At 36.7% G+C, this 11,250-nt stretch overlaps 1 protein-coding gene across 1 annotated transcript; it reads right to left on the bottom strand.

Annotated features, from left to right (window-relative positions):
• Window positions 1-4,374: 4,374 nt before the first annotated feature.
• Window positions 4,375-7,558, bottom strand: LOC146446557 (uncharacterized). The gene is made up of 4 exons (XM_085102885.1): window positions 7,391-7,558; window positions 6,364-6,568; window positions 5,922-6,040; window positions 4,375-4,626 (listed from the first exon to the last, which is right to left on the bottom strand). The coding sequence occupies exons 1-4, from the start codon at window positions 7,412-7,414 to the stop codon at window positions 4,438-4,440; spliced, it is 537 nt and encodes a 178-aa protein (XP_084959011.1). The 5' UTR covers window positions 7,415-7,558; the 3' UTR covers window positions 4,375-4,437.
• Window positions 7,559-11,250: the final 3,692 nt, after the last annotated feature.

The following is an 11,250-nucleotide window of genomic DNA, read 5'->3' on the forward strand; positions in this document are numbered from 1 at the left end:
TACAAATCTTTACATGGAATGACCCCTAAATATCTGAGTTCTAGATTTGTTTCTCGAAACGACGTAACATCATATCGATTAAGGAATACTGAAAATAAATTGGCTCTTCCGCAGCCCCGCACCAATTATTTAAAGAAGAGTTTCTCTTACAGGGGAGCCGGGTTGTGGAACAGCCTATCTAGTGACCTTCGTGCAGCAACATCTTTACATAATTTTAAATTTAATCTACGTCACCACAGTTTTGAATGAGTTTTAACACGGCATCTTTGTAAAGCAGCTTTTAGTATATGGTTAACAGTAGTTTAGGTTAGTTAGTTTAGTTAGGTATGATTTTGGTTATCTTTTATCTTTTATCTCTAATTGTATATCTCATATTTGCTGAAGGATTTACCGTGTCTAAATAAAGTTACCCTTACCTTACCAATTTAACTGGGGGTAAGGGGGGGGGGGGGGGGGGGGTTGATTATGTTATATTGGATAAAAAACCTTGACACAGCCTTCTAAGTGTATAACAGCCGCTGTGATGAAGCACCGTTTGAAGGATTTCCACTACACTGTTTTAAGGGATGTGAAAATGATCTGTCGAATGAATTGCATGAAAGGTGGACCTTAAAATTACCGTGTACCTTCAGAGAGAAAATTTTTGGATTTTTTAGATAAAAATGAACTTCCCAGTAAGTTCTTACAGACATAAAAAGAATTTTCGAGAAAGAGTGAGTATTTGCCGAGAAATTGGGACGTAAGCGATTTCCACCGGAAGTTAAATTTTACTTTGATTGTCAGCATATTGCTGCCGGTGTAATATTTGCGCGAACGGTCTTGAATCCCTCACGTTCTCGCACTTCGAATATCCTGTATTTAGTGGAAGAACTTGCGTTTGTTCGAGTAAGACACTGACATAAAAGAAGACAAAAGCTTTAAGCTACACTTTAAAGTAGGTAAACGTCTTAAAATCTTCTAGCGAAGCGAATATTTGGAGACGCCCTTGTTAATGTTTCAATTTGCGAGTCCGTGAATCGCGCTTGATGAACTTCCTGTTTTTTTTATTTGCGGCTGAACGTTATCAGATCACTTGTATTCGGATGCGTAAAACTTACAAGTCTCGGTAAGCCGAAACAAAACAAAAACGCAATTGAAAAATAACGCTAAGAATCATGTCGTATGTCTTGATCTTTTCCCACGTCGCCCGTCGATATAAGATATCTAGTAAAGGGAAAGCCGCCGCTTTTGCTTCTAACGTTTTCACAAAGACTTACTGTATTACGGTAATTTCCAAAGCGTTAAACGGAGTCAGCTCTTTTAAACGGTCCCGTTTAAACGTTTTCTTTCAAGCGTCAAACGGATACTTGTTTCCTATTTGCAGCATTAACAATTTGGGACGTTCATTCAAGAGCGAATTTCCACCCGAACTTTCGATCAACAATTTCGACACTTTGCTATTCTCAACAATAAGGTTTATTCGCCGGCTTTTCGACTAAAGAGCAGCAAGAAATTTCGTTTTGACTGAGACAATACATGCGGTTACGGTGGTTCCCCGTAGCGCTGATAATTTTACCTTCCTTCGTTTTTTAAACTTTTGGGATCCTAACCTGGAGAAAAAAAAAAACAAACTTCCAAAATATAAAAATCGCATTGACTTGGAACTCTTCAACGATGACCTGGACCTTCAGGTTCCGACTTTATGGAAAACTTTGGAATTTATTGTCTTGAAAAAGCAATGAAATTTTTGAATACCCAGTTCTATAAGCTTTAATTTGATGTAGAGTTGTGGTAACTGCAATGTAACTGAGAGGCGCTATATCCGTTTAATTAAAGCCACCCCTGAAGGTACATGGTAACCTTAATTCTGTCATGTTTGAAAGGGCAAAAAAACGCCAAAGCTAACCTTTAGGATCTGGCAGTTGAGAAGCAAGGAAGAGAGGAATATACACCGATATAGCCTTCATCCTCTGTTTGTGATAGTGGCGAACTAGATCATATAACGAGTAGAAAATCAGTTCATCAGTTATACGAGACCGGAGAAGGCATGCGGTCCCGTGATCTTTGTTAGCCGCTGGAAAAGTTAAAAAATTTACAGCACATGTAAATCGCGAGTTACATTATGTAAACCTTAGTTTACATGTTTTGATAATTTCAATTTACAAAGTGAGTACTTGTAAAACATAGTATACATGAAATTGACAGTTTTACCATAATATGGGAAACTACTGTAAATATTATTTACATGGTCCTTTTTTGCAGTGATTATTTGAGGAACATATAAATGTACTGTAAAATATATTACACATGTTTACAGTATCTTCTTTGTAAATAAGCTGTAAATATTGCTTACAACATCGTATAAATAACATGTAGAAAAAAGCGTTTTTAATCGCTGGAAAGTAGTACTTGCTTGACGCTGTAAAAAGCGTGTAAATCAATTAATTAATTAAATTCGGAAATTCAAGCCGAAAGTTTGGTATCATTAATAGCATCCGAAGTTTCTGGTGCCAGTGGGCCGGGTCTCGGTGAGGAGCCTGGAACTGGTAAGTGTGGACAAATTCCCGAAGTATTCTGGTGAAAACGCAATCTCGTTCCCAGAGTCTTCAGGTCTTTTAAGCGGGGCCACGGGACTAACCGCTGGCCAAAGAGCCTGAGGACTCTGGGTACAAGATTGGCAAAAGCGGTAAATTATAGGGCTTTTTTGCGGACAAAATATCGGATATGGGTACACCAATGTTTTGTTCACTGATTACGTTATTGCTATGCGTTATAATACAAGTTGTAAAATAAAATAAATCAATTTCGTCCGGGATACATCAACATCGCTTTCCTGAATCATGCAACTAAAAGATGTTCGATAAACTAAAAGGTGAGGAAGCGGAAACAAAGATGACCGGAAGTCAGCTAAGAGAAGAGGCTCTGGGAACTAACACTTTGAATATGGCGGAAATAGAGGAAGATTAGCAAACACACTTTTGAAAAGCACAATACAAGGTGCACGAATTTAGCTTCCCAATATTGATGGATTTTTTATGTCTTTGGGTAGGCTACTGGAAAGTGCAGAAGGGCAAAAGAACACTGCATCCTACGACTCGGCTGAATTTTTTAGTCGACTTTTTGCATGACTCTTTTTTTCCTTTTTTCAATATTTATTGAAAGTAACAAATCTTTAAAAAATTACACGTATAACAAATTACAAACTACAACAACAAAGACTTTTTGCATCACGTTGTACCGTCTAAATCAGCCTTAATGAAGACCAGCAGCATAGCGGTCTAAACGTGGGGATCAACACCTAAGCTTTAGAATCGTTAGACAAATGTTTAATTTGAGCTATGATTTCAAACCGCAATGCCTAACACCGTTCTTGAAATCAACTGTTAGTCATGATAACCGTAGCCATTGTTTAAGGATGGAGCATCCTTTTGTCACTGCGCATGCGTTCTGCCTTCTGCATGGTTGGAGATACTCGGGCTTCTTACTAGGAAAGGCCCCTTCTAATACAAAGGTATTTTTTCGCGATTTATGATTATGCGGGAAAAGTATTACCTTAAATATTATACCCTGATATGAACTCTAGGGAGAAAGGATACCTTGGCGAAGGGCTTCGACTGAAACCTGTCTGCATCTTACCCCATCTTTTCTTTATGTTGTTTTCCAATTAATAATACAGCAATACCTCACTGAAACAACAGCTTTATTGAATAATAAACAAATACTGGCACTGTCACTTAAAATTAGAAGGAAAAAATAAAGAGTTCTCCAAAATGATTATTCGGGTAACTTTAATTTATTTCTAACATTAGAGTTGATGTCAATTGAGTGTCGTAAAACAACAGAATTTATTACTCTGACCAATCAGAACAGAGGGAAACATGACAACTGACGAATTACAATTCAAAGTAAATACATATGACAACTGTAAAGTTCAGGAAACTCGTGCGAGCGAGTCATGGCTGTTTCTGGTCTTATTCTCATTGGTTGAGGACAAGTGACGCGAATTTAATAGCTAACCCTACACACAGACTGCAGTAATAAAGCGAAACCAAAGCAAACGTGATTTGTTTTTAGTTGACGCTTAATCGACAACAGCTCTAAAAGTTTGAAAGTGTTATTTAAACTTCGTCAGCAAGCATTATTTGCATAAAATTTTGGTGGCGTCAAATTATTTTGGCGGATTTTTAGAGCATGCCGTGAACTATTTCATGTGTAATCAAGGTGCCATCTTCAATTTTGATAATGGAGTGGGATTGCAGAAAATCCAATCTAACCACTCATTCGTCTCTTATCGAGCTGTTTCTGTTTTAAGTCGTCCAATAATTAACACCTCATCCAAGATTTCAATTAAAGATGGCAGCTTAAACAAAAGTAATTAACAATCAGGTTGTATGCTCGTTCCAAAGCCTCAATGGGTCCATACTGCACAGAATTCTGCAATATTTTTATTAAAGCCTGTTACTGATATTTCGTTCGTTTAAATTTGCAAGTGTTATCCTTATTTGGAGATAGACTTAAGCTATCTGTTCCATTACAAAAGCAAGCAAGATACTTTTCAGTCTCATTGTGTTTATACGCGTAGAATCTTCCGTCGAAATTATCGGTGAACAGGAAGTCACTATTATCTTCACTACAGTTCCTCTGTGTCTGTAAATTCAAGGAAAAAATCCATTACGTTATGCAAATTGCGAAATGAAATTTACAAACATCCCGTTAGGTCGGTCAAAGGAGAAGAAAAGGGAAACTAAAGAAGAAGAAGAAGAAGAAAAAGAAGAAGATACATTACACATCTACACACTCTCGTAACGATACATTTACATGATTATTTTAGTCACGGCGAAGTCTGAACTGAGAACGAAGGGCTTCAGATGAGGTCCTGGCTTTCCCTAGCTCAATACGAAACAATAGCGTTTAGTTTCTTAAAAAAATAGAATGATCCTCGCAGTTATTTACGCAATTTAAGCAGTTGCGAAAAGAAAGCCTGTAAAAAAGTTCAGGCTGAATCAAATATACAACTGCGAGTATCCTTCTTCTATTTTATTGTTCACTCGCAGCTCAAATATATGTTTCATATATTCATATTAGTTTAGTTTGCATGTTATAGGAAAGAAGCTGGATTTACAGTGCATATGGGTCATATTTAACTGACAAACATAAAGACCAAAATTACAAGCACATGCTAAGAACCAAGAGAGGATGAAGCAACGCGAGCTGATGACACCTGCCCAATAGGAATTCAAGAAGAAAACGAAAGTACAGATAATAATAATAATAATAATAATAATAATAATAATAATAATAATAATAATAATAATAATAATAATAATAATAATAATAGTAATAAAAAAATTCAAAGTTGGATGAAGTAAGTGGTGACAGTGCGAAAAACGTATATATTGTTTTATAGTGAATTGATCTCGGTGAGCTTTAAAATTTCTGACTCCGTCTTAACGATCTTCGCTTTGGGAAGAGAATTAGCCTACGTGACCCAGACTAAATTATTACAGTGGAGATAAGGGTAAACCTGTGACTAGTATATTGAGAGGGGAGACATTTTGGATAAGACGTATTCTGACCTATAGAATTAGAAAAGCCGTCTATCTTGGAAATTTTAGCAAGTTCCATAAGTGTTTATTAAAGGTTACACCTAGAAAAGACGCTCACGGAAAAAAAAAAGTTCTGTTGTTAAGTTGGTATTGGTCTAGTTTCCAAAACGGCAATCGGCAATGCTGATAATATTAAACACCTTTAGAAATAGTCAGTTATTTAATGCTTGTGGGGGGATTGAGATTAGGTGGGTTTGTGTTCCTCGACGACAGTATGCGTGACGCCCTTTCATTCTACAAACAACAAATAAGCATACAAATGTCAGTAAACGGTAATGACCGTCTCTTTACTCACATTATATTCAAAATTTACCCTTTAAGACTTTTGCCACTCACCTGGAAAACCAGTTTAACGGGATTCGCCCCTCTGATGACCTTTAAACCATACGTCTCGCCATTTGTCCTGTACTGAATACATTTTTTATTGCTACTTCCAGCCTTCATAATCTGAAATCCTTCATCAATAAAATAACGCCACACAGGCCTTTAGCTTTCATATTTAATTGTGAGTACAAAATTGGGAGAACTCAGACATCAATCAAATATATCATCACATTTATTAGACTGCGAACATTCCACACATCAAATACTAGCAGTAAGAAGGATTTTTGTACGTGTAATGAACTTAGTTCAATTGACTCAGCTCCCAGCTTTCTTTCTTCTGACATGAAAATTTACATTCATCGGTTACTTCGTTTGTTGATCGTTTCTCTACTTTTTTGAAGTTTTTATAACTCTCAAAATTTGTCATCCTAGTTCTTCTTTTATCTTAACTTACTTGTCCGGTTGTCACTCCTATCATCTCCGTTACACATTGCTTCACATTGTCCAGTGGAATTGTTACAATGCGAAAGATCCGAAATCCTGATTAAATTGCCATAACACTGCTTCATCTCAGAATGGGATTTTTCTCTGAAATGAGAACTAAGCGTGAATGTTTTGGACTGGACCTCCAGATAACCCTTTAGGAACGCTACCACAATCTGTAAGAAAGAAACATTTTTTTTTTTAATTTTTACAACGAAATTCGTAGTTGGTAACTGAAATAAAGTAAAGTTACTTTTCTGCACTAGGAAAAGAAGGCCATTTCTGTGGAGAAAGATGTTTGAAAACTGATTTTTAAATTGCAATTTTATTTGTTCGAGTTATAACTATAGCACATTAACAGAAAGTGGAATATCACTTTTAGTTCAGTATATCCAAATGCGAAATATTTTAGCATATGACCTAAATAAAAAAAACTTCACTCAGTTGGATATTTCAAACGTGCCCTTCTGGATGTATTTTTTTTTTTAAAGAAACAATCAATGTTAGCTCGTTTTTATTCATAGTTTGAAGAAATGTGGAGAAATTTTTGTACTTTCACATATTTGGAATATTTAACAAACATTTATATTTCGTTTACATACTATCACACAAAAGTTTCAATTCTTACATTTTTAATTTAGTTAACTAGAGCATAGGCTCCCAAAGGGAACATTTAAGCAAAATACCTAAAATGTTGTTTTCTGTGTTTTCACATCATATTTGTGTTAAAAAAATGAAGATTAATTTGGTCGGATGCTTCAATTGAAAATGCAGAGTTGCAGAAAGTTTATTAAACGGAACTTTATTCCTCGAATTACTAGCTGTGGTTTAGAAAATGCTAGTTGGTGCGTGGATTTTGTTTTCGTATTCTGTCTACAAAAAGACACACAGTTCTAAACTAAAATGCCTGGTTCACTGGATTTCTTTTCTTATAATTAACGATCGTATCTTCGGTAAACTTAAACTACAAAGCATAAACCCTACATGTTTTTACTTACCAGCAAAAGGAATTTTGACTCCATGTTATCCTCTGCCTTCCGTTACTCAGTGTTTTAAGACAACTAATTTAAAGCACTATAATTCGCTCCTTATATATTTCAGTCTGAGGCTATTTTTCTCAGCTGTGTAATCTTTATCATTTCCGCCGCAATAAAATTTCGGTACGTGTCTTCAGTTCTATAATTACTATCGTTTATTTGATCCTCCCGCTTTGTTTGGTTTCCTCTGCGTAGAGGGGCACTTCAGCGTAATTCAGTCAATGATACTGATCAACTTCCTCTTAAGAGGTGATTTGATATAAGCAGTAAAAATCTTTAGCAGTTGCTTTCTAGCTTGATCATATTGTACGGAATCAGAGTAGAATTTGTGAAAATTGTATTTGATGTAAAATAATGTTTTGTTAGTAAAAATATAAAAAGAGTGTTCAATAAAAGACAGCATTTTATTCTGTAAGTAGTGTGGACAAAAGTAGTGTGGACATTGTAAGTATTTTTAGTTTTGTAAGTATGGTAAGTATTGTTATCAATGTAGATATAGTTATTGTGGTTAGTACTCTGTGTTTTGAAAATAACATTAGATTAGTGCTCAGTATTGTAAATCTCACGTTCCTCGTTTGAACCTTGGATCTTTACTAAAACAGATCACCATCGTATGATTATCACGAGACTCTCAGGACAATAACCTTTTCGCAATATCACGAGGCTTTTGGCCAAATGTTCACTCACAGTAAAAATACGTAGCCTCGCTTTCATAGTTAGGCAAAGACCCTTTATAAGAGGGCATATCCATTAGTTCGCCCTCTCAGTCTGCAAGCCTTAAACTTCAGATTTCAAGAAAATCAAGCAATCAACCCACCTCCATCCCCGTCTTCCCCCCGTGTAATTATTGTATTTAATTTGTAGTTTGCCTTTTTTTTCTGGCCCCCACCTTTGCTAGAGCTTTTAATACCTTATTGTTACCTCACCGTTTGTCAGATATTAGTTTAAGTTTTGTACTTTTCAATTAAAAGCGGCCATTAACAATGGCAAAATTCTTATCCCAAAACAAAGTAAGTTTGTGTTATGTTTTAACGTTTTACTAAAGCGCTCTAGCAAACAAGCTTGGCTGTTGGCAATCAAAATTGATCTCTTTAAATGTTGCTTGCAACCGCAGAGAGAAGACATAAATAAGATTAAATTATGCCATATAACAATATCAAATACCGTACGTCCTAGAATAAGCGTCCATAGAATTTTCGTCGCCGATGTGTCTCGAGAATTTTCGATGTACTTAGAAAGACGTGAAAACTGCAAAGGACCGCGAACGATAATGCTGCTAGTTGACGTAGGATCTACAAGAGACCTAATCAGCCAAAAATAAATTGTAACACAAACTGCAAGGCTGATACTACGTGAAAGAGTTGACTTTGCGAGACAACAACGCGACAGAAACCGACAAAACAGTGCTGCAACCGTGGACAGCTGTTTCGTTCTTATTGGAACTCGTCAGCACGGTGTAGCAGTTCCATATGAAACCAGCAACTGATCCAGCTCAAATAAAATGCAACAAAACCCATGCCCTATCAAGTTTCGTACTTTGAACTGCCCGCTCCCCGAATCACGGGTTGCCACATCACGTGCCTCAGGGAGAAAGCAGGTAAAGCATCGAATTACTGTCTCGCAAAGTCAACTGAATGTAGATGGATAAAACCATCTTAATATTGAAAGGCATGGACAAAAACATGCTTAAAAGGCACAGCATATCGGATCTGTTAAGACCTACGGCCCCAAAAAAGAAAGTAGACGTGAAAGCTGCAAAGGACCGCGAACGATAATGCTGCTAGTTGACGTAGGATCTACAAGAGACCTAATCAGCCAAAAATAAATTGTAACACAAACTGCAAGGCTGATACTACGTGAAAGAGTTGACTTTGCGACACAACAACGCGACAGAAACCGACAAAACAGTGCTGCAACCGTGGACAGCTGTTTCGTTCTTATTGGAACTCGTCAGCACGGTGTAGCAGTTCCATATGAAACCAGCAACTGATCCAGCTCAAATAAAATGCAACAAAACCCATGCCCTATCAAGTTTCGTACTTTGAACTGCCCGCTCCCCGAATCACGGGTTGCCACATCACGTGCCTCAGGGAGAAAGCAGGTAAAGCATCGAATTACTGTCTCGCAAAGTCAACTGAATGTAGATGGATAAAACCATCTTAATATTGAAACGCATGGACAAAACCATGCTTAAAAGGCACAGCATATCGGATCTGTTAAGACCTACGGCCCCAAAAAAGAAAGTAGACGTGAAAGCTGCAAAGGACCGCGAACGATAATGCTGCTAGTTGACGTAGGATCTACAAGAGACCTAATCAATTTACATCAGCCTTGCAGTTTGTGTTACTTAGAAAGAGCATTTCAATCACACGAGGTTACATTTCTCCACTAGCCTTTCAATTCTCTCTGGTCGTAATTAGAACATGTAAAGAACAAAACACAAAATCAAATAACATTAAGGAGCAGAGTACAACATCCATTATCAACAATACGTGCACAGGCTCACACCAGGCACTTCAAGTGCACTTGGAGGGTACTTGGGTGTGAACAGGTTTCGGTTTACTTGGCTAATCAGACATGCATCATATTTACTCACTTAAATTGACATTACAGTGATTGTCAGCTTTTAGAAACTCCATTGAAAACGTAGTTAATTTAGTTATTCAAAGTTTCCAAAGCGGTTTAAGTATCACGTTATACAGAGAACAAAGAAGGAGTCAGCTTAACAAACGTCCTTTCTAGCTTCTCGCGAACTATTTTTAAATCGTGAAGAGGTTGAAAGTGTGATTAACACACCCATCCTGTCGCATACAACAAAGCTGTACCGTCTAAATCAGCCTTAACGATCCACAGCCTTACTAGTGGTGAGTTAGCAGCATTGAGTAAAACAAATAATGTCATTTATGGAAACAAAATAAAGACGGTGTTTGATATTTTTGTCTATAATTCGTTAATACGTAATGAAAAAAAAAACTATTTTATAGAAACATTAACATGCCCAACGCCGTTTTGAACGAGAACCATGTCTATATATGAAGCAATCATTGAGCCAATTTCTAATGTCATGCAATAAGTAGCACACTCAATAAATTTCAGGCTGTTTGAAGATAGTAGAATTGCATAAAGTAAAAGCAGATTAACATAACTTTAAAGGGAGGGATTCACGGATCTGCGCATGTCCATGAATCAAAATCTTTTTTCGCCTTTTCTCGCTATGACCCAAGCCTGTTTAATTTAATTTACTGTTTATGAACCATTCGGAAGGGAATAGGTAACTCGGGTGGTAATTTTTTTATATGATTGCGTTATTTTGCATATAAATAACTGTAATCACATCAACCGTGGAATAAATCCTACAGGTCAACACTAAATTCAATATCGACAATATGAGTACAATCCACAAGCATTTTCATTGAATTTTAGTCATCAGTCATTTTGCTTGGACTAATTGTAGAATGTGATTACTGAAGTACATGTGAGTGGGATTTTTAAGGCCATAAAGTTGATAAGAAAGAGAAAAAAGCATTTAGGTTTATGCTCATGCGCTGAAATGTGAACCCCTCCCTTTAAGGTTTTTGTTATTAAACCTCCGTGATGCGTAATCCGGTCGCGTTGAACACCACTAGTCCGCGATTTGCGGGAAATTATTCGATATACATGTAAGCAAATGCAAATTGAATTTCCAACTTTGACAGACATTTAAGGTGGTACACTTTTTTGAGGGACCATACCTCCCTTTTTCAAACAGCTACTGGGTAGTCTTCTCTTTTATCGATCGGTGTGATATTTTCACCAGTAAATGGCATTGGACTGAAGTTTGG

Source organism: Pavona decussata, unplaced genomic scaffold (assembly GCF_977016875.1).
Source record: "Pavona decussata unplaced genomic scaffold, jaPavDecu1.1 SCAFFOLD_3562, whole genome shotgun sequence".
Lineage (NCBI taxonomy): Eukaryota > Metazoa > Cnidaria > Anthozoa > Scleractinia > Agariciidae > Pavona > Pavona decussata.

Excerpts from the sequence above, each read along its gene's own strand:
- LOC146446557 (XM_085102885.1), bottom strand. The coding sequence starts at position 7,414 with ATGGAGTCAAAATTCCTTTTGCTG. Across the intron at positions 6,569-7,390 it reads AGTCAAAATTCCTTTTGCTG|ATTGTGGTAGCGTTCCTAAA; the intron begins GTAAGTAAAAAC and ends TCTTTCTTACAG. Across the intron at positions 4,627-5,921 it reads CCGTTAAACTGGTTTTCCAG|ACACAGAGGAACTGTAGTGA; the intron begins GTGAGTGGCAAA and ends TTGAATTTACAG.